General features: G+C 37.6%; 1 protein-coding gene across 2 annotated transcripts; it reads left to right on the top strand.

Annotated features, from left to right (window-relative positions):
* Nucleotides 1-2: 2 nt before the first annotated feature.
* On the top strand, nt 3-21,544 carry PSMA6 (proteasome 20S subunit alpha 6). 2 transcript variants are annotated; one of them, XM_067737663.1, is made up of 7 exons: nt 3-194; nt 13,906-14,000; nt 14,462-14,543; nt 15,274-15,429; nt 17,706-17,884; nt 19,161-19,255; nt 21,319-21,544. In XM_067737663.1, exons 1-7 carry the CDS (start codon nt 119-121, stop codon nt 21,374-21,376), a joined length of 741 nt encoding a protein of 246 aa, XP_067593764.1. In that variant the 5' UTR covers nt 3-118; the 3' UTR covers nt 21,377-21,544. The 2 variants fall into 2 exon arrangements, with proteins under 2 accessions (XP_067593764.1, XP_067593772.1); XM_067737671.1 differs by lacking the exon at nt 3-194 and adding an exon at nt 304-452.
* Nucleotides 21,545-23,439: the final 1,895 nt, after the last annotated feature.

The raw sequence follows: 23,439 nt of genomic DNA, 5'->3' as shown, positions 1-23,439 counted from the left end.
AAGAACGGATGAAGCCCGCCAGTGCCCCGGAAGCAGTCGCTGCAACTTCCGGAGGGGCTTGTACACCTGGTGCGGGAGCTACGGGGCCCCAGGATTGTGCTTGGAGTAGTGGTGCACCATGTCCCGTGGCTCCAGCGCTGGTTTTGACCGCCACATTACCATTTTTTCTCCCGAGGGCCGGCTCTACCAAGTAGGTGAGTGAACCGGGTTTGCCTTTGGCCCACTCGAATTGCTCTGTCATGGTACGGCCTAGAGCAGGAAGCCGCGGCCGGAGTTTAGTCCCGGGCTGAAGCATGGCCGGAGCTGGGACGGGAGGAGGGCCGAGGCCAGGTCGAGTCCCGTGATGTTCCCACTGATATCTGCAGGCAGAGATGGGAGCCCGAAGGCTGAAGGCCTCGGGCTCTCCAGGGCAAGCGGCCGCACTGCCTGGACACTGTAAAGCGTTGAGGAAGGTAGGGCTGTTTGACGTGGGTGGGCCCAACGTCTGTAATCCTCTGATGGGTAATTGGTTCCTTGACCTTCCAATTAAAACGTCGCCCCTCCGTTTTCCTTTGTTTGCAGCATGGACTTCCTGGTCCTGTGGTTAACTCCGCGTAGGCATTCAGAGCCTTCTGTGTGCCAGACGCTGTGCTGGTCCTGGGGGATGCAAAGATGTCACACCCTCACCTATACTGAAACTCACAGCTTAAAGGGAGTGACAGATACGTAAACAAACGGATAAAAAGAAAAATAAAAAGCGCCAAATTACAACTACCTACAGAGTTCAGGACATCTTCGAAAAACTGGTGGACAGGATGAGTGGCTGTCAGTTCTAGAGCTGCTCTTGAAACTAGCACTTCTCTTGACCCACATCTGTTTGAATGCTACTATAGTTTAAAAGCTGGTTCTGAATTGTAGATGATGTATGGTGAACTAGCTGTTTCCTGAACAGCTTCAACGGAAATAAACCCTAAAGTAGTTACAGTTATTCAGTATAGTAATATATTTTGTTGGATCGAAAAGGTGTCAGGGTTTGGGTAATGATTATAACCCCGGACCCTTAACCCCTTGCCCTGGAGAATTCAGTATCAGGAGAACCTGATTTACAACTGGCCGGTGATGGTTTCATTTTTGAGTGAATTTAGTACCTCAGTGCCTTGGCGAGGACAGTGATAAAATCGTCTGTGCTTGGAAATCATAAGGAGAGAGTTGGCCTGTAAATGAGGTTCTCTTCACCTGTAAATTTTAGAAATAAAGATAACTTGGAATGAAAGCAGTCTACTATATGGCTCTATACTGGATATAACGTAGCAAGAAACAACATCATATTGGTTAATTCAGTAACCCCTTAACTCATCCCCAATTGAAAAATATGACCTAAGATAGAACAGAGAGATGATAACTGTATCTTCAAGGAAGTTTCATTTTTAAAGTTTCATTCCTGAGTTTTAAAGATTTTTTTCTATGTTAGACTATGCTTTGAATGTTCTATTTCATGGTTTTTAATATGCAAACAGGAAAAGTCACTTAGACCTACACTTTGCTTTTGTATACTATATTGTGAAATCTAGCCGTAAAGCGTAGGCTTTAACGCTTCCCAGATTTGGTGAGTAGAGAGGCTGAATATAGTGTCATTTTAATGGTTTTAAAAGATTCAGAATAGAACATGTAGTTCAAAACAAGTTAAATATCTAGACAGAATAATTTTAAGCTCTGTCTTGTTGTATAACACACTCCCTCTGCTATGCAGGGCACTAATTAGACATTGCTAGGAAAAGGAAAGTCAAAGAATAGTTAGTAGGAGCAAGCAGTGTAGTGGTGAAGAGTTCAGGCCCTGGAGCCATACCTGGATTCAAATTCCTGCTCTCCTCCATACTAGCTCACCAGGGCAAGTGATATAACTTTAGCCTTAGTTTCTGTTTGCAAAGTTGGCCTAATAATTCCTTCCTTATATGGTTGTTTTGAGGATTAAATAAAATGATACATGTAGAGTGCTTAGCACAGTATTAAGTACTCAGTAAATGTTATTTTTTGTTTGATTCTTTGGCTTATTTTATTTTTGGTCTATTAAATTAGTAGCTCTATTTTCTTCTTTCATTGTCCATCCATGCTTGATTCTCTAGTGAAATATATGTACATTGTCATAATGTTGTAAGTACTGTTTATTAGTTTATAAACTTTAGAATCTGCCAAAGACAAAACGTATAAGAATTATAAAGTGCAAATTGTTAACCATAACAGTGGAAAAATAATATAAGAAAAATGGAGAGATGACAAGGGAATGGAAAGGCGAGTATGCTCCTCATCTTCCGTAGTTGGAGTTCAAAAGATAAGTGTAGTCTAACGTTGATAAATTTTAAAAAATAGAGGTATAAATTTAAAGTTACAATGCTAACTATAATCATAAACGAACTGTTGGCAGTGTTTGTTCCCAAGGAGTAGAGAGAAAGATTTTTGATTGTTACCTGTGCCTTGAAAATTTTCTCTCAGTGAATGTATTCTAGGGGTAGGGTGTGTGTGTGTGTGTGTGTGTGTGTGTGTGTGTGTGTGTGTGTGTGTGTGTGTGTGTGTGTGTGTGTGTGTGTGTGTGTGTGTGTGTGTCTGTGTGTGTAGAAAAACTGTGGCGCTATATACAGAGCACTTATCAGTGGGGAAACGAAGGCCCATAAGCCTGACTACTTTCAGGCCTCTCTTCTGCTTGCAGGTCTTTTGCTGGATATGCCTGGCAAGGGAGGTAGGAGCAGTCACTTGAATTGCCTCCCAGATGAAAGTGAGCACTGCTTGGTTGCTTCTAAGAAGGGAGCATGCTGATAAGGAAAGGAAAGAAATGGTCTGGTAGAGACAGACTGGAGAGGACAGTTTTCTAATCTGGAAGTGGTACTGTGTACTGAAGCCAGGATTCCTGGGGAGTCCTTGCTCCACACCAACTAGGAAAACTTTATACATATGTAAAATAGAGATAATAATTCCACTTACCTTATAGGTCTCTAAGGATTTAATGAGCTAATAGATGTAAAGTACTGTGTCTGTCACATAGTAAGTGCTCAGTAAAATGTTTCTGTGAGGGATACTGTCAGGAAGAAACAAGTGGCTGATAAAAATGGAATCAGGAGTTTCACAAATAAGTGGATTGAGGAGTACTTACTGTTTGCTTCTTTTGCTGTTAAAAAAAAATTCTTGTTTTAAAGTAGTGTTTCTCAACCCAGACTTCTCATGGCCTCTTGAATCTGATTTGAAATTAAATGTGTATATGTATACATATGTGTATATATATTCATAAATACATACATATTAAAACTACACAAAAATAATGGGATCAAACACTGCTATGTTTCAACCTCATATCCTCCTCCCCCGACACACACACAAACGCCAAGATTTCTAATGACCCCATCTGCTTGAACATCACCATTTTAAGGAGTGTAATATTTGGAGACACTGTGAAATGAGACACACTTCCTGCTTAAGTTACAAGGTTAGGGAAAGACAGAATGGCAGTTTCAAAAAATCTTAACAAAAAGTTTCTAGTCATACAGCATTCAAATTGAATGTAGACGTATCCTGCAGAATACCTGCCTTTCCCCAGTAGAATATCTCTTATTTTTTTGATAACCAAACTTTGAAGAATGTATGGACCATACATTATTTTTCCAGCCCATGTTTATATGGGAAAAACTCATATTTTCCAAAATTCAGTACAGGTTTTTGTTTGTTTTTAAACGTCTATTTTTTTCCCAGTGTTGTAAGTTAGAAGTCTGGTAGGCTTAGGGTCACATAGGCTGAAAATTAAGGTGTCATTAGGGCTGCATTCTCTCTCTTTTTTTTTTAATTTTAGATTTGTGTTTTATTGGGGTAATATTGGCTTATAACATTAAGTTTCATGTGTACAACATTTCTATTTCCGTATACCCTGCATCATGCTGAGCACCAAAAATTTAGTTTCCATCTCAGTTCAGCATTTTAGACAAAATTATGGATGGGATAAATCTTGAGTTACGTTCCTATAATTGGCAGAATTTCAGAATCACCTGTAGATGCTTCGAAATGAGCGTCCATAAATGGGATGTGCATCGCTGTTGTCGCTAGCATCACACTGAGCAGCTCATACTGTGAGCCATTGTCGGGCATTGTGTGCTTGTCCTGAACATTTTGTCACAGTACCTTTTATTTAGCCCCTGTTTTTTCCTAGTGTTATACGGAGTCCTGGAAAAGTTGGGAAAGTGTTGAGGAAGATTGTAGAGGAGGAAGCAGAGTGTGTAAGAGATTACTGTGGAAAAGAGGTCTCTATATACAAACAACTGTTTACTAACCATTTTATTTGTAATCAAGGAAGCAGTTTTCATTCTAACCTGTTTGTTGTTAGGTTGAACCTTGTGAAACTGCTGGTGTTTGACTGGTTTTTACCTATAAAAATAGCTCTTTCGTGTGGTTCAATCTAATACATGTATAATAGGTAATATACTATGTATTTAAGTTACTAATTAAGAAATTTAATATGTAACTTAAATCCATTATAATCTTTCCCATTTAAAATAATAAATTCATTATAGTTTTTCCCATTTAAAAAATGAGAAATGGGCTGTCATTTTCCTGCATAATCTTGGACATTCAATAACAGATTACTGAGATTAACATAACAGTGCTTGCTAGTTTTGTAAGTTTCTGAAATTTTATCCAAAAACACAAATCTTTAGTAATGGAGATAAAGTGTTTAATTATTATTTCTGACATGTGAATTCTGACTTTTAAAAACTAAACATGCCTTTTAAATGCTGCCTATGAACTATTTTCTCTTAATTGGGCTTTGTGCTCACCTCTGCTATAAACTGTGACATTACTTTTTACTCTCCCAGTGTTTCTTTAGAAGATACCTTTTAGTTATTGTCTCTAGATTCTTTACTTGGCAGTTTCCATTTTTGTGGAAATTATTGTAACATACATATTTTATGGTGGTATTATTTAAATTAAAATTGTTTTAATTAAAAATTTTTTTAAATTGAGGTATAGTTGGCGAACAATATCATATAAGTTTCAGGTGTACAGCATGGTAATTCACAATTTTTAATGGTTATACCCCATTTATAGTTATTATAAAATATTGGCTATATTCCCTGTGCTGTACAATATGTGTTTTTGTAGCTTATTTATTTTATGCTGGTGGTAGTGTTATAATGGGGATTCATTTACACAAAATTTTATTGAAAATTACAGTGCAGTGCACCATGGTAAGTACTAAAATATCTGTGCAAAAAAGGGTACTTTTGGAAGTGACACTCACAGGGAGAGCCAGGAAAGTTTCCTCAGAGAATATAAATTGATCTACATGGAGATTAGATAAGGATATTCAGTGAGACCAGTGTATTGGTCAGTCAGTGTGGTTGGAGCAGACAGTGATAACTGGAAGAGTAGATTGTAGCAAAATTTTGAAGAGATTTGGATGCCATTCTAGAGTTTGGACTTTGTCCCATAGGTTTTGGACATAGCCGGCAGAAATCTTTAAGAACGACAAAATTATTAAGTAAAATAGAAGAGTTGAGTGTAGAACTAGAGTAGAAAGGGACAGATGACAGGAAGACCACTTTGGAGAGGCTTGTTCAGTAATCCATATAAGCCCTAATGAGTGAACTAAGGTATTGAGAGAGAAAGGCTGGAGAAGGGGAGATTCTTGAGTTTTATTTTTTTATTTTTTTTGCGGCACACGGGCCTCTCACTGTTGTGGCCTCTCCCGTTGCGGAGCACAGGCTCCGGACGCGCAGGCTCAGTGGCCATGGCTCACGGGCCCAGCCACTCTGCGGCATGTGGGATCTTCCCGGACCGGGGCACGAACCTGTGTCCCCTGCATTGGCAGGCGGACTCTCAACCACTGCACCACCAGGGAATCCCTTGAGTTTTATTTTTAAAAATTTTATTATGGAAAATTTCAAACCAAAGTAGGTAGAATAATAAAATGACCCACATGTATCCATAATCCCACTTCAGCGGTTGTCAGCATTTTATCAATCTTGTTTTCCCATATACTTTTCCCATCTCTGCTGGACTGTTTTAAAGCAAATCCTAGATACGAGTGGACATTTCTCTGATGAGACAGAAGTGAAGAGTCAGAAATGGTACCCAGCTTGAAAACTTGAGTGGTTAGTAATTTGAGATAAGGACTATAAAAAAAGAAGGAGGTTTATAGAGAAGAGGAGTTTAATTTCAGCCATGCCTGTGGGAGAAATAGGCATTTGCAAATGTGGGTTCAGAGCTAAAGATGACATAGTTAGTGGTGATTATATAGGATAAAATCATCTAGTGATAGGGAGAAATGATAGAATTCTGGGGGATACCAGTATTTAAGGAATCAGCTGAAGAGATGGAAGCAGTGAAGGAGACTGGAAAGTAGGAGATGAAGAGCAGGATTGATTGATTGATTGATTGATTGATTGATTGATTGATTTGGCTGTGTTGGGTCTTCGTTGCAGTGCACGGGCTACTCAGTGCGGTGGCTTCTCTTGTTGCGGAGCACAGGCTCTTGGCCACATGGGCCTCGGTAGTTGCAGCACGCAGGCTCAGTAGTTGTGGCTCACGGGCTCCAGAATGTAGGCTCAGCAGTTGTGGCGCACGGGCTTAGTTGCTCCGCGGCACGTGTGATCTTCCTGGACCAGGGCCCGAACCTGTGTCCCCTGCATTGGCAGGTGGATTAACCACTGCGCCACCAGGGAAGTCCCAGGAATGATATTCTTAACTAAGAACTTTAAATTAAATTTAAAATTCAGTTCCTTCATTGCACTAGCCATATTTCAAGTGCTCAGTAGCCACATGTGGCTAATGGCTATTATATTGGACAGTGCAAATGTAGAACACTGCCATCATCACAGAAAGTTCTGCTGGACAGCACTACTCTATACAGAGAGGGAGAGAGGACTAGGACTCCTTTAATGAATCCTGGCTAATTCATAGGCACATTGTCTATTGAGAAACATTTTCTACTCCTTTAATGAATACTGGCTAATTCATAGGTACATTGTCTATTGATAAACATTTTCTATGTGTAAAAAAAATTTTTTTTTGTGGGACAAAATTTTATTGTATGGTGAGGGCTGTAGCTCTTTCTTTTGTGGCCTTTTATCTTTTGCATTATTTAAGCAGACCGGATAAGTAATGCACATGAGTGAAACCGGCTGGTGAGATAGGAGGAGGAGTGATGGGAACTGTGAAAAACTGCAAAACACATGCCAACCCTAGATGATTTTTCCTCTGCAGGACAGTTGCTATGTGGGAATGAGGGTCAAAAGATACCAGAATTTGTTTTTTCTAAGAAAAACTAAACCCTGATTTTATTTTATCAGACTTTTAGTTAATTAAAATCTTTCTAGAAAACTGTGTATTCTAAACCAGTTTGAGTAAGCTGGATTGGGTCCATGGCCAACCTTTGACTTAGTGTCTACTGGTTGCAAGTGTAATTTTAAAATTCCTTGGTTCCTGCTTTCTTTGACTATCCATTTTGGTGGTGGAGGGGGAAATACACATTTGAAAATGCTAAAATTACTGGTGAGATAGGAAATACTATGGGAATTCAGAGAAAGGGTTGAAGAGTCCCTTCTAGGACAATCAGAGAAAGTGTCCATGGGAAATGGAAGAGGCTTGAGGGGAAGGGCAGGCATTGGCTAGGTGGAAGGAAGTAAGAGTGATAGGGCAGTCCAGAGAGGACCTGAAGCAGCAGACATGGGTGTGGGAAGGGTCAAGGTCTCTAAGCAAAAAGTACAGTGTAAGAGGAGAGATGGTAAAAATTGCAAACTAATAGCCCTGTATAACCATAGATGGAATACTTTTTAGGCCAGAATTGTGTTCCGAACAATCAGGTAATAACACAGCAAGGAGTTGAAAATGTGGAACTGAAATCAGGTGAGATCAAGGATGGTAACCCAGATATATATCTGTATAGAAGTGATTGTCCCTAATGTTTCTTTATCTCTATAATATGTAGTGATAACTCTTCTTTTATTCCTGGTAACTGGTCATTTGTATTCTCTTATTTTCTTAGTTAGTCTGGCTAGAGGTTTGTGTGAGTTTCCTGTGGCTGCTGTAACAAATCACCACAAACTTGGAGGCTTAACACAACAGAATTTATTCTCTCACAGTTCTGGAGGCCCGAAGTCTGAAATCTGTATCACCAGACCAACATCTAGCTGTCGAGCAGGGCCATGCTTTCTCTGGAGGCTCTAGGGAAGAATGCGTTCCTTGTCTCGTCCACTTCAAGAGGCCAAGCATTTCTTGGCTTGCGGCTGCATCACTCTGATCTTCAAGACCAGCATTTTCAAATCTGTCTGCTCCCTCTTCATAGCACCTTCTCCTCTGTGTGTATAAAGTTTCCCTCTGTCTCTTAATAGGAATGCATTTAGGGCCCACCAGGATAATCTCCCCATCTCAAGATTAACTTAATCACATGTGCAAAGATTTCTCTCTCTTTTTTTTTTTTTTCCCCCTTGGCTATATATGGTAGTATTTGCAGGTTCCAGGGATTAGGACATGGATATCATTTGGGGACCGTTTTTCAACATACCAAAAGGCTTATAATTTTGTTGGGTTTTTTTTGGTTTTTGGTTTGGCCGCACCTTGCGGTACGTGAGATCTTAGTTCCCTGACCAGGGATTGAACCCATGCCCCCTGCATTGGGAGTGCAGAGTCTTAACCACTGGACTGCCAGGGAAGTCCCATTGGTTTATTGTTTTTTGTTCAAAGAATCAATTTTTGACTTTGCTCATGTTCTCTTTTTTGTCTATTTCATTGATTTCTGATCTTTATTATTTCTTTTCTTCTAATCTGGGTTTACTTTGCCCTTTTCTAGCTTCTTAAAGTGGAAACTTAGGTTTGCAGTGTAGGACTGAGGGCCCCAACTACCTTCTGGCTGTTCACCAGAGGCCACCGGTGGTTCTTGCCCCATAGCTACTTATCATGCCAGCAGGAAGAATCTCAAGAGTGAGTCTGCTAGCAAGGTGGAGTCTATATACTGTAATCAGTAGAGTGCCATCCCATCACCTTTGCCATATTTAGTTTGTTAGAAGGAAGTTAAGAGATCTTGCCCACACTCAGGGGAGGGGATTACACAGAGATGTGAATACCAGGAGGCAGGTATTGTGGAGGGGAGGCCACCTTAGGATCTGTCCACCATAGCAGTAAAATTCCTTCTGAACACTTTTGCTGCATCCTACAAGTTTTGATACATTTTTATTACCATTCAGTTCAAAATATTTAAAAATGTCCCTGGTGATTACTTCTTTGATGCATGGATTATTTAGAAGTGTGGTTTTAAATTTTCAAATTTAAAATTTTCCCTAAGTATAGGGATTTCAGCACTTTAAAAATTGAGACTTATTTTATGGCCTAACATATGGTCTGTCTTGGTAAATGTACCATGTACTGTTAATACCATGTGCCTGTATATTTTTCAGTTATTGCCAGTAGTATTCTACAGATACCACCTAGGTCAGGGTGGTTGATGGTGTAGTTCATATCATGTATGTCTACTTTTTTGGTGTTTGTTTCTAGCGGTTGCTGAGTGCCAGTGTTAAAATCTTTAACTGGGTGTGATTGTCCATTTCTTTTTTTAATTTGGTCAATCTTCCTTTCATGTATTCTGAAGTAGTCTTAAAAAGTGTGTATACATTTATGAGTGTTATGTCTTCTTATGAATTGATTCTTCTATCATTTTGAAATGTTCCTCTTTATTTCTGATAATACTCTTTGTCTTGAAGTCTACTTTATCTGATATTAATATAGTCCCTCCAACTTTCTGATGCTTACTTTTACGTGGTATACGTTTTTTCATCCATTTATTAAAGTGTGTCTCCAGTAGGCAGCATATATTTGAGTCTTGCTTTTCTATCCATTCTGACAGTTTCTGCTTTTTTTAATCTTAAAATTTTTTTATTTGAATTTTACATATTCATTTATTTTTTATACAGCAGGTTCTTATTATTTATTTTATACATAATAGTGCATGTATGTCAATCCCAATCTCCCAGTTCATCCCACCACCACCACTCTCCCGCTCCGCTTTTCCCGCTTGGTGTCCATACATTTGTTCTCTACATCTGTCAGTTTCTTTTAATTGGAGTATTTCATCCATTAGCATTTATTTATTTATGTATTTATGACTGCATTGGGTCTTTGTTGCTGCGCGTGGGCTTTCTCTAGTTAGGGCGAGTGGGGGCTATTCGTTGTTGCGGTGTGCAGGCTTCTCATTGTGGTGGCTTTTCTTGTTGCGGAGCATGGCCTCTAGGCACACGGGCTTCAGTAGTTGTGGCATGTGGGCTCAGTAGTTGTGGCACACGGGCTTAGTTGCTCCACGGCATGTGGGATCTTCCTGGACCAGGGCTTGAACCTGTGTCCCCTGCATTGGCAGGCAGATTCTTAACCACTGCGCCACCAGGGAAGTCCCCTCATCCATTAGCATTTAATGCAGTTGTTGACATGGTTAGATTTAAATTTACTATTTTATTTATTTCTGTTTGTCTTTGTTTTGTTTGTTTGTTTATTTGTTCCCCAGTACCTCCTCCCTTGCCTCCTTTTCAATTATTTGAACAGTTTTTAGAATTTCATTTTAATCTATTAGCCTTTTGGCTACTTCTTAGCATCCTTTAGTGTTGTTCTAAGGAATATAATATACATGCTTAACTTCTCCCAGTTAATACTTCTCATTTCACATAAAATGTGCAAGCCTTGAAACATTGAAAGTCCATTTACTCCCTTTCTTTTTTATAAGTAATACATGTACATATTTCATAAACTCCACAAATATAACTTTTGTTAAGTATTTATATATATATATAAAAAAATAAAATAGATCTATTTATTTATTTATTTTTGGCTGTGTTGGGTCTTCATTGCTGCGCGAGGGCTTTTCTCTAGTTGGGGCAAGTGGGGGCTACTCTTCATTGCAGTGTGTGGGCTTCTCATTGCGGTGGTTTCTCTTGTTGCAGAGCATGGGCTCTAGGCACATGGGCTTCAGTAGTTGTGGCTTGTGGGCTCTAGATCACAGCCTCAGTAGTTGTGGTGCATGGGCTTAGTTGCTCCGCAGCATGTGGGATCTTCCCCGACCAGGGCTTGAACCCGTGTCTCTTGCATTGTCAGGTGGATTCTTAACCACTGCACCACCAGGGAAGCCCTTGTTAGGTATTTTTAAAGAATTAAAGAGAATAAAATACTCTTTTATATTTATCCAGATATTTACCATTTTTTGATATTCCTCATTTCTAAAGATTGGAGTTTTCTTTTGGTATCATTTTCCTTCAGCTTGAAGAACTTCTTTTAGTGTTTTTGTTGCAAGTCTGAAAGTATCTTTATTTTACTTTCATTCTTGAAGGATGTTTTTGTTGGATATAGAATTCTGAATTGATGATTTTTCTTTCCACACGTTAAGGATGTTCCACTGTCTTCAGGTGCAATCATGGAATTCAAATCATTGTTCTCTTGTGTATAATCTGTTCTTTTTCTCTGTTTTTCAAAATTTTCTCTGCTTTTGGTTTTCAGGAATTTGACTTATAATGAGTGCACAGGTGTGGTTTTCTTTGTATTTATCCTGCTTGGAGTTTGCTGGTTCTTCAGTATGAAATTTTATGTCTTTTTCCAAATTTGGAGCATTTTAGCCATTATTTCTAAAGATTTTTTTTTGGTGGAGGGGGGGTTCTCGTGCTTTCCTGTCCGTATGGGACTCCAGTTACACATTATACCTTTTGATGTTGACCCACAGACTTGTTAAATCTGTTTTCTCTTGTTTAAAATTGGATAGGGAATTCCTTGGTGGTCCAGTGGTTAGGACTCTGTGCTTCCACTGCAGGGGGCTCAGGTTCAATCCCTGGTCTGGGAACTAAGATCCTGCATGCCGTGCAGCATGGCCAAAAAAAAAAAAAAAGAGGGATAGTTTGGTTCATTTTCATGTATCTCCATTCTGCAGTTAAGTTCAGTTGGTGAATTTTTAAATTTCAGATATTGTATTTTTCAGTTCTGTAATTTCTATTTGGTTCTTTTGTAATTTACTGAGATTTCTTATTTCATCTTGAATATTTTTCATTATGTCATTGAACATACTTTTAATAACTTTGCCTGCTAATACAACATGTGGGTCATCTCAGGGTTGGTCTCTTCTAAGTAGATCATGTTTAACTATGTTTTGTTTGGTTTGGTTTGGTTTCTTTTTTGGTATGTTGAGTAATTCTGGATTATATCCTGGGCATTTGTGAATGTTAGGTTGTGAAGACTGGATTCTGTTATATTCCTCCAAAGAGCGTTAATTTGTTCTAGCAGGCGGTTAATTTGGGTGGCAGCTTAAATCTCAATTCTTTTATCCTAGCTAGGCTGCTTGGAGTCTGTCTTTTGCGTGTGTGGTTATGGAATCAGCTAGAGATTTGGGCAACGTAGAAGTTGGGGCTCTCCTTCTCTGGCTCTCTCCTTTCTCTTCCTCATTTTCCAGCAGCTGTGGTTGGTTACTCCCCCAAGCTGTTCCCTAGCTCTTCAGGCCAAAAGGACAGAGTTTTCTGTGGGTGTTTACCCCTGACTGGGACCTGCATGCAAACTTAAGTCATGAAAATGGGGAGCTCACCCCAGTCCATTGCCATCTTCAAGCGTTGCCTCCCTCTTTGGAATCTGCCTCTTTTGGCCTCTTTCTGGTGTCTTTGGGTAGTTTTGTCTAGAGTTTATAGTTTACCTGTGGAGGGTTGATCTGGTAGAGGCTTTATTGACCATATGAGAAACAGAACTGAGAAGCATTATGAAACATTATATTTTAGAAGTTGTTTGTGGTGTAATGGGATGGTAAAAACAAGCTGTTGTAATTAGCTAGTTAAATGTAAGTTAGATCTGAGGATTTTCTTTGAGGTGATTTTTCTAGAGTCTTTTTACTCTTTTGTTCTCTTCAATATGTGGCCACTTAGAAATATTTGGCAAAGAATTTTTATCACAGCTCCTATTAAAGGAAATTCTTTGGTGTCATAGGTAGTATCTTCCTCAGATGATCTTCATCACCAGTGGCTTTTTGAACCAAATAAGACCAGGCCTCAGACCTGGCGCACAGAGTAAAAGCATCTATTATGCATCAAATGTAGATAACAATTGGAGTAGTGAGTAACTTTTTTCTTTTACATTATCCTTTATATTTTCTACAGTGAGCATATATTAATTTTTGTTGCTCTTTTCCAAATTACAAAATATATGTTTATATTAAGTTTAAATATTACAGAAATATACAGCATAGAAAGGGATAGTCTCATCTGTAATTCTCCTCTCCACAGGCAGTCATTATCAGCTAAACCACATGGTGCCATAGTAGTTTGTTTTTATAAACCACTTCAGTTCAGCTGTTTTAACATGGGAATGATTTGACAGCAGCTAGAGAAGTGCACAAGCTGAAGTTTGTTATAGATAAACTAAAGAATCCTATAGTGTAGGTAACATGAAAATTGCAAATAACATGATCCAGAAGATTTCAATTTGGTAGGGGGGAAAAAAAGGCAAAGTAATCTAACAGCAGTCAAAACTGCATACAGTCAATTAGTTATTGACCAAAAGTTAACAGAAATAGTAAATCTTGAGAAAATTTAGATCACCTAAATTTGACCCAGGGAAACCAGACTTGGTAGAAATAATGGCTACAAAACAAACTTTTTAAATGATAAAACGTAATTGATAAAGATTTGATATAATAAAACTTAATTAAATGTTTATTGGAAATTTGGTATTTGTACCTGATGAAAATGATCAAAATGGAAAGAAGTGGAGTTGGTTTAATTACGATTTATTATTATCATTATTATTTTGACTTTGCATGTATTGGATGGCATTCCATGTTAGTTCATAAAGCTCTTTATTTTTAATAACTATTTGTTATTCCATTGTATGAATCTATGATCATTTATTTCACTTCTTAAAAAAAACTGTTCTATTTTCCAGAATATGCTTTTAAGGCTATTAACCAGGGTGGCCTTACATCAGTAGCTGTCAGAGGGAAAGACTGTGCAGTAATTGTCACACAGAAGAAAGTACCTGTAAGTAGTACTGCCAAGATAGCCAATTGTTGCAGAATATAATGCAAGAATGTTTCATGAGTTTGTACAAGGGTATATTATTATATATGTTAACATTGTTTTTACTTTGACCCTGCTTTCCTGTCTGTCATCCAAGAAGAATTGACAATTTAACTGAGTAGACAGAATTGACAAGTTGAACTTTGTGGTATGATTATAAGCACATTGGGATTTCTAGGTCTTTTGTCTTCAGGGACCTCAAAACACTCTTTGGTGAGCTATAATTCTTGCCCACAGGAAACATATCATCTGAAAAAGGAAAACAGAGTTGTGCCCCTGCCCCCATTTTTTATTGCTTTTAACTGTAAAATGAGCAGAAGACATTTATTATATAGTTCATTGTTATCATTCCATAATATTTTTTTGTCACTACACAGAGACCTGTGATTTTTAAAATTATCTTGATTTATTTTGTTCATTAGGACAAATTATTGGATTCCAGCACAGTGACTCACTTATTCAAGATAACCGAAAACATCGGCTGCGTGATGACAGGAATGACAGGTGATTGACTTAATACCTACTTAGATTTTTTATTTTCTTCAGATTATTTTTGAGTTTTGTATTAATTTTAAAAGGCTTCCTTTAGTGTCTGATTTTCAGGTGATATGAGTAGATTTGCAGTCTTCCAAGGCTAGTATCAATATCTTCGGAGTATTGTGAGCTTTTTTGAAACCATAAGTATAATAGAATTAGACCTCTATGCTGCAGTCAGGGAAACTGAGCTGAGGCCCCTCTCATAGATGATTTATTTCAGATATGGTTAGTAATTTAAGGGGACATAAGTCAGTATATCTCAAACCTGGTGATAGTGACACTGGTTAGAAGGAGGTGAGGATTATAAAAATAACATTGGGTTTTTATTTTCTGAAATCAAGGGAAAATTCAAGCCCACCAAAAAAAGATTGAGAGAAATATTATTTTCTTTCCTTAAAACCTGGTCTTTGGGGAGTTATTAGACACTTTTAGAAACTATTTTGACAGCTGATGAAGGGCTCAGCATAAAAGTGCAGTGCTGGATATAGAACTTCATTTTTTAAACTTTTTTCCTTTTTTGTCACATACTTATTGCTGAGTCATTCATTATACGTTGGTGGGAGGAAAAGCCATAGTGGACCACTTCTGTTTTCCTTAAGTCATAATGGAGATATATGTATATATTGGGAAAAATTACCTGAATTGAGGTTCATTCTTTCCTTCTAAAGAAGTAAACCTTTGTTTTTTATGCTCTAAGCTGACAGCAGATCCCAGGTACAGAGGGCACGCTATGAAGCAGCTAATTGGAAATACAAGTATGGTTACGAGATTCCTGTGGACATGCTGTGTAAAAGAATTGCTGATATTTCTCAGGTCTACACACAGAATGCTGAAATGAGGCCTCTTGGTTGTTGTAAGTATGCAAAGAAGTCTCCCAAATAATTGATGAATTATGATTTTTTTTTTTTTAGCAAACATGCATAAAGAAAGTTATTTCAGTAACACTTGGGTTTGGAACATGTGGTTTGGAAGTTATAAAAGGTGAGGAAATCTTTATAATAAATCAGTGATGGAAGGATAGGTTTCACAACAGTATTTTAGGCACTACCTTTAAACTTTAGATGCTATTAGGCTTTTGTAATGGAGGTTCTACTGCAATTCTAGATTACTAGTTCGATGGAAATGCTTAAATTAGGCATCTTAACAATGTAGTTGTTTCTTTGGACCACCCTAAAGAATCAGGCTCACACATATATACCTGTGATTCATGTATTTAGAATAAATTTCTTCTTTAAAAAACAAGTAAAATTTTATTGGGAGAGGAATAAGCTTTACTGATCTGAGATTTAATGTAATAAATTAGCCTGAAAAATTCAACGTTTGTTCCTGACATTGTGTCATTCATTTATGAGAATTAAAGCAGTCAGTGTAATGATTTTTCTTTAGCATCTGACCCTATTTTTGACCTGTCACTTAAATATTCTCCCTTGATTTCTTCAATGATACTCTTCTCCTCAGTTTCCTTAGCTTATCGTCTTCTACTGGTCCCTTAAATGTTGTTGCTCATCGGGTTTCTCTCCTTGGTCCTTCTCTCCTCTTTGTTCTACTGGGTGATCTCATCCACTTTGATGGCTTCGTTTACTACCTGTATGCCAGTCACTCCCTCATTAGCTTTAGCCCAGTCTCTTCCTTCATGTCCCACAGATACTTCAAACTTGAAATCGTTGCTCTTTTCCTACTCTCATCCTCAACTTCTGTTCTACCCCCATCTCACCTTCCCTGGTCATCTGTTTATTCATCAAGCTTTACCTTAGAACATGTCCCTTCCATCTCCTCTGTCACTTTTTCATTGTCTTTTGCCTCTGCCACCTAATTTACTGCCTTTCTTCCTCCTTACTCTTTCCTAGTCTGTTCCATATTCCTACATGAGTTATCATTCTAAAATCAAATTTTGTTGTTTTGTTGTTAATACGATGTGCAAGGCCCCTTACAGTTTACTCCCAAGTTGCCTCTTGGACCTGAAGCTCTGCATTTCTCTTTTCACCTGAAGCTCCTGTAATACATGGATCTTTTGTCATTCCTTGGGTGTGCCCTGACCTTTCATGTTCCTTTTGCCTTGATTGCCCTTCATTTCCTTATCTTTTAAACCTGCTCATTTTGCAAGACCCTGAAGTAAAGAAGTGTTTCTTTTTTTCCCCCTCAGAGAATTAAGTGGACCTCTCTTTGGTGGTGCCCTTGTACTTTGTATCACAGCTCAAGTATAAAATGTAAAGAAAATTACAGGGTAACCTAACATTAGAATAAAATGGATAGCTGATCACTGTCATAGTGTTTATCAATAAAATAAGCTTCAAAATTCCTCATTACTAGACTCTATAAAACATCTATAAATGTGAATAGAGTCATTGAATAATACCAAATCTTGTAAGAAGACACTATATAAAAAAGGTTCAAATGGGGTTAAGCCATTCTTTAAATACTTTGTTACCTGCTCTGCTGAGTAGAAAGAAGTTTGGTGGTGGTTGTTTATTTTAATTGTATGTCATTATAATAACATAATTATACAAGAAAAAGTATTTCTTGGTCAAATAAACTGAAGAACTACTGAGCTAAAGTAGGTCAGCCTACAGCAGAAGATTTTAGAACATCTAATATGCTTTTGTATATTATTTTTTCTAAAAGAAGTATGTGAAAAGTATATTTTCCAAATTTATTTGACCAGTTAACGTCTTGAGGGATTAGGGTTCAAAGGAACATGCTTTGGGTAATAGCAAGGATTAGAAAATTGTAAATTACATTTGTGATCATTAAAACCTTTAAAAAATCCGTGATAAAACCTTTTGGATAATAGAAATTTGTTACCTTATTTATCTGTGGTGATAACCTATGTTTTATTAGTTTTCTTAAAACAAAACACATCCTTTAAAAAATATTTTTAAAGAATGGTGGAATTGGCTAACCTGATTTTCTTTGCTTTCCTGAGTTGCCTTTTCTGTAACATCATTTAATTTCCACGTTTATTGAGCATTTACTGTCACCCATTAAAACTGTTCTCAGGAAAAAAAAAAAAAACTTAAAATAGACGGCCAGAGTAATGATTAACAACAGCTATGTGGCAATACCAAGAGAGAAGAAATCTTGTTGTATAAAGACATAAGATATTTAATGAGGGTCTTTCTTTCTGTTTAGGTATGATTTTAATCGGTATAGATGAAGAACAAGGCCCTCAGGTGTACAAGTGTGATCCTGCAGGTTACTACTGTGGGTTTAAAGCCACTGCAGCAGGAGTTAAACAAACCGAGTCAACCAGCTTCCTTGAAAAAAAAGTGAAGAAGAAATTTGATTGGACATTTGAACAGACAGTGGAAGTAAGTTAGCCAAAAGGAACTGACCTTTTTTTTATGCGATATAGAATAATGAGGATCATTGCAGAATTGACAATCTGTATAGGCTATTCCTGGGTTATGTCATGATATCCAAATTTGTCAGGTTAATAGTAAAATCGATGTCACATGGGAACAGTGAGGACTGCTTTTATTCATCTAATTCCCCATCTCATTTCATAATGTATTTGAAACTGCTTTCAACAAAACACATATAAAATGGGAAACTATAACTAAGAATAGGAGTCAAGACCAAGTCCAAAGACCTGCATGGTTGTGATTCAAATTAGGCTTACGCTAACTGGAAGCAGAAGTGAAAAAGTTGAGTCAGTAATGCTGCTCTTATGGTCCTAAAGGAAAAGCAGCCACACACCAAATTTTCAAGGAAGCAGACATCTTCACAGTAAAAGAATATGCTCACAGGATGACTTGGCAGAGAAATTATATCTGGGACACAGAAGTAGAGCTCTTTTATGCAGGGTTCTTGAGGGGATTGTTCATTATGATTGGGAAGTTTTAAATTGACAGGACAAGACAAAATCCTTACACAAATATTTAGTAACCTTAGACTAAAGAAGTTTCTTATTTACTGCCAAGAAGTTAAAAACAGAATTTTAGTGGATTGTGGAAAGGAGGGTCAGGGATACAGCAATTCTAAAGACTAACAACATGATTCTGATAAACAAGAAAGGAAGAATTACCATCTAATACCTTTGTGTTTGGTTGGTAGTATTATCATACACTAACAGGAAATAAGCTAGTTCTCATCTGGGAGGCACTGTTCAAATGTTTCTTAAAGGTTTTTTCTTTTTTTTTAATTGCAATTCATAGTTACATAAGTAATTAATCACATCAGGTACAAAGCCACTTAAAACATTCTTAAATTGTTATTACTGTAATTTCCTTGAAAGAAGACTATCATTCATCTTTATCCTCTCCCCATCTCACTCCAAGTGCTAATAAGCATTGCTTAGCATGTAGTGATCACCAGGCAAACAGACTGTTTTGTGTAAATCACCCTATTTTTGTTGTTGGAGCCCTTTAGTTTATAGTTCGACTTGGTATAAACAAGTTTCTTGTCATTGGCAGGCAACATGTTAGAATTAAGCAATCTGTGTGGCTGTAGAACTACATCACCTCAAACATGGAGCAAAAATGAATAGCTTGTGGTTAACTCATGACTTGAGTAAGTTTGGAATGAGAAAAATCTTGGAATCTCCGAAAAATACTATATTATTTTAATGTTGATACTTTTTTTCAGACTGCAATTACATGCCTGTCTACTGTTCTATCAATTGATTTCAAACCTTCAGAAATAGAAGTTGGAGTAGTTACAGTTGAAAATCCTAAATTCAGGTGAGTTATTTTATTGTCGGCCAGGTACTTAAAGAAGTTTGCCAAGTGATAAATTCTAGTCTAGAAAGGTGGAGGTGTGTTGGTTCATTTGTCCTGTAACTTGAGGAAAGAATTTTTTTGAACTAGAGTTAGTTTTTTTTTTTTTTTTTTTCCAGCACCTGAGAGATCTGTTTTAAAACTTACTGGGTGTCTCCTTAAGACAGACATAAACTGCTTTTCTTCTCATTTCATTTATTTTATATCTAATACCAGAGGTGATGTAAAATAACCTCCTTTATCTGAGAAGTAAACTGAGCATAAGTGTTTGTGTGTGTTTTTTAGCTTAAGGCCAATAGAAATTCAGCTCCCAAACTAGTAGTTTTCAGATGGAGCTTTTATTATTTAGTGGTTATTTAAGTGGAGCTTTGAAGAGCACTATGAAATACTGATGTACCTCAGACCCTATTTGGATATCTTTGAAACCCCTGAATTTTGCATACAGCTAATTGAATTGCAGATGCTGGATCCTTGTCTGTTCTTACTCACTAAGTGACTAACTCCCACAAATCAACTTCACAGCTTCCATGAGTCAAATCTATACTGGGTGCTTAACATATATCGGTTCACTTAATCCTCCCAGCAACCCTGTGTGGTGATTGACTTTTACCATGAACCTGGATACTCTCATGAATAGTAAAAAATGCTTCAGTTAAATCCACAGATTCAGGGAACCTGCTGGAACGCATGTTGACTATGGTGTGTATTTACTGTTAGGTCACAGTTATAAAGACACAATTGTCATTGTTAGGGGTGGGGAAAAAAAAGGTAGTAAACTAAGCTTAACCAGACCTTGAAGAGTTATGTTAGTACATTTTTCTTTTCTAATTTGTTCTTTGTTGCCTGTAGGCAAGTGATATAAACATGAAAGATTTAAGAAAAATTTATAGAATTTTTTTAAAAAACAGAAATGAATTCCCTTCTGTCCCCCATAGAAAAGGTTGCCTTTTTTTTTTTATTTTCTTAAAGCAGTAAAATTCCAGGAGGAGCAGTCTCTCTAAAGGATCTACAAATAGTTGTTTTCTATTCTGAGACCCTCCTATAACCTTTAAAATCTTTAAATAAGTAAGTTAAATAAGTAAGAAACCAAAGATCGTATGTCTTCAGAAAAACTCTTGTATCATTTATAAATTCTGTGATGGTAAGTATACTTAAATAATAACTAGAATGTATAACATAAGTATACACAACTGTATACTACTTACATTGCCCCAGTTTGCACTCAAAAATGTCACTTTGACAAATTTCACTTTTAAAAGTTCACCAGTAGGGCTTCCCTGGTGGCGCGGTGGTTGAGAGTCCGCCTGCCAATGCAGGGGACACGGGTTTGTGCCCCGGTCCCGGAGGATCCCACGTGCCGCGGAGCGGCTGGGTCCGTGAGCCATGGCCGCTGAGCTTGTGCCTCCGGAGCCTGTGCATCCGGAGCCTGTCCTCTGCAACGGGAGAGGCCACAACAGTGAGAGAGGCCCGCGTACCGCAAAAAAAAAAAAAAAAAAAAGTTCACCAGTAATGGGTCATATTAAAGATTGCCAAGCAGTTTTTATTTCTTTGGGGCAAACATCATTTAGAAAATAACATGTTCAACATGGAGTGCCTTCTTGTCTCTTGGCTGATATAAACTTGAGTTATAGTAGGTATAAAAGCATTTTGACATAGGAGCTAAAATAGAATACTTTATGTATAGTTTAGTTTTATATTTAATTTAAATATTTGCTATCATAATTGCAACCAAAAGGGTTTTTCTTTCAAAAGACCTAATTCTAGATCTGATGTTAAAGAGGTAAACATGAGTGTGTATAGATGAAGTTGATATGATGTCTGGGAATTCCTTCAAAATAATCTGAAGGGATGAGTGGTGGGTATATTGATTTTTAAAAGATTAGCTATAAATTGATAACTGTTGAAATTGGGTGATAGGTACACAGGAGTTCATTACTATCCTACTTTTGTGTGTTTTTTGAATTTTGCATAATAAAAAGTTTTCAAAAAGTAAATAGTTGTGGGGGTTTTTTCCCTTTGCCTTCCAGGATTCTTACAGAAGCAGAGATTGATGCTCACCTTGTTGCTCTAGCAGAGAGAGACTAAACATTGTAGTTAGTTTACCAAATCCATGACGCCACTTGCCTGTGTGTTTCGTAACAACAGACCAACATTATGGGGGCCCCTGAATTGAAAAAGGAACCTCTCCCACTCCTCCTGCCACTGAAGTGGTTAGGACTCTGTATAAATAAAAACAGTGCTTTTGGAAAATAATCGCATCCTGTCTTTTTTACCTCCAATTTTAACTATTAAGTCTTTGGTACATGCAGACAGTTAAATAAATTTTCACCATCTTCACATTGTAGCTTTATTCATTTTGTTGAGAGATCCAAGTTTCTTTGGCTTAAGGAACTTACTAGCCAGAAATTTAAACTATAGCTATATGGCATCATAAATTGCAAACTAAAACTCTGGTTTCAAAACTTGCTCTGACTATAGTAAGTGGGCATGTGAGGCAAGGCCTTTATTTTACAATTCTTCATTCATTCCTGAACCTGGACTCCAAGTTGCATTGGAGGTTTTAACTATAGTAAAATGATTAGCATTATTGATCTTCAGTAGTTGAGATACCCATTTAATCTATACTCAATAAGAACGAATAGTTTTAAGAGCAGAAATTGTAGTTACCCTTTGGGAAACAATAGGGTTAGGAAAGTTGTAGAATATGTATATTTTCTATGCTGCCTTGAGATTAACTATTTAAAGCAGACTTTAAGGAATTGGCCTATAGTAAAGTAGAGATACCACCATAAACAACATTAGGAGAAAAAGAAGAGCAAACTATATTCTGAATAATCTTTTTTTTTTAATGTGTAGAATTAAGGTTTTAAACTTCCCAGAGTAGTTCCCTGGTGACCTCAGCCACTAATAGTTATAGAGGATCCAAAAATCTTGGAATGTCTAAGGCCAATACATTTCATTTGCACTGGGTGAGACTGGTGCTGTTGGTGTTACCTCATGCAGGTGAGCATGGCTGCTGGTTTAATACCAGTACCTGGAGTCCGCTGCCCTTGTTTCTGCAGCCACCAGGCCCGCAAAAGGGGAGGCCATGTGAACTTGGGACCACTAGAAGCAGGAAACTTCACCGACCACATCCTCTTCAGAGCTGAGTCATGAGTTGTAAAGTGTCCTAAAAGGGAAGCAGTGTTCTTCCGATTCAGGGGCTGCTGTCCTGGGCTTACCCATCCAAATCCACTAGGCTCTCTATAAAGGTGCTGCTCTCATTTTGAAAGGGGGCTCTGCGTGAAGTGGTGAGAGACTAGCAAATAACTGGATTTTTCTATAAGAAAATATCTTCTGGTGATAGAAAATGAAAATTTTCTCATTTGTTAGGAAAATAAGTTTTTACATTATAAAGCAAAATCTAGCTAAATTAAGCGTTTTGAGTAAGTATGTTAAATTGGTTATTTTATGCTTAAAAGAACTGGAAGAAATAGAAGAGATTCATTTAAGTATGCGAACATTAAATGCTCTAATTCTGTTTTTAACACAGTCTGGGATCGCTAACAGTTAACATGGAAATCTTATACAAATGCTAAGAAAAATATCTTAAAATTTTAAATATCTTTACCCAAAGGGAATTTTGATAAACTCCTAGTAAGAAATATACAGTTGAATACTGACATTCAGAGGGATATGTCGAGACATTCGTGAATGCGAAGCCCTGTGGGTAGACACGTGGCTCTCTTTCTCTTGGTACCCACACGAAGAAACAGCTTTGTACCATTTAGATCATATGTGAACAGCAAACCAGGTACTCGGCTCCCTCACTAGCCCCAAATCCAACCTTCAGATTTGTGCCACAACCAAATTATTACATTAAGGATCTTCAAGGTCTCCCTTAAAGAGTCAGAAATGCTAAGGTTAAATATGTTCCAACCATCTATTACATTTCCAAAATATAAGAAACAAGTCTTAACAGCTAACATCATAATGGCACTTCCACTGAAACAAGGAGCGAACCCAGGGTGACTGTTAACCTCCATTTATTTTACATTCTGGGATATCCAACTAATTCGTACATTTCTCTGCTTCTTTGAAGTCCCAGGCCTTCTCTAAAGCCAGGAAAGCCTGCTCAGTCTGTGCAAGCCTAACGCACCTGAAAGTGT

Source organism: Pseudorca crassidens, chromosome 1 (genome assembly GCF_039906515.1).
Source record: "Pseudorca crassidens isolate mPseCra1 chromosome 1, mPseCra1.hap1, whole genome shotgun sequence".
In the NCBI taxonomy this organism is placed as follows: domain Eukaryota; kingdom Metazoa; phylum Chordata; class Mammalia; order Artiodactyla; family Delphinidae; genus Pseudorca; species Pseudorca crassidens.
Note: the sequence above shows the minus strand (reverse complement) of the source record. Positions and strands in the feature narration are given on the sequence as shown.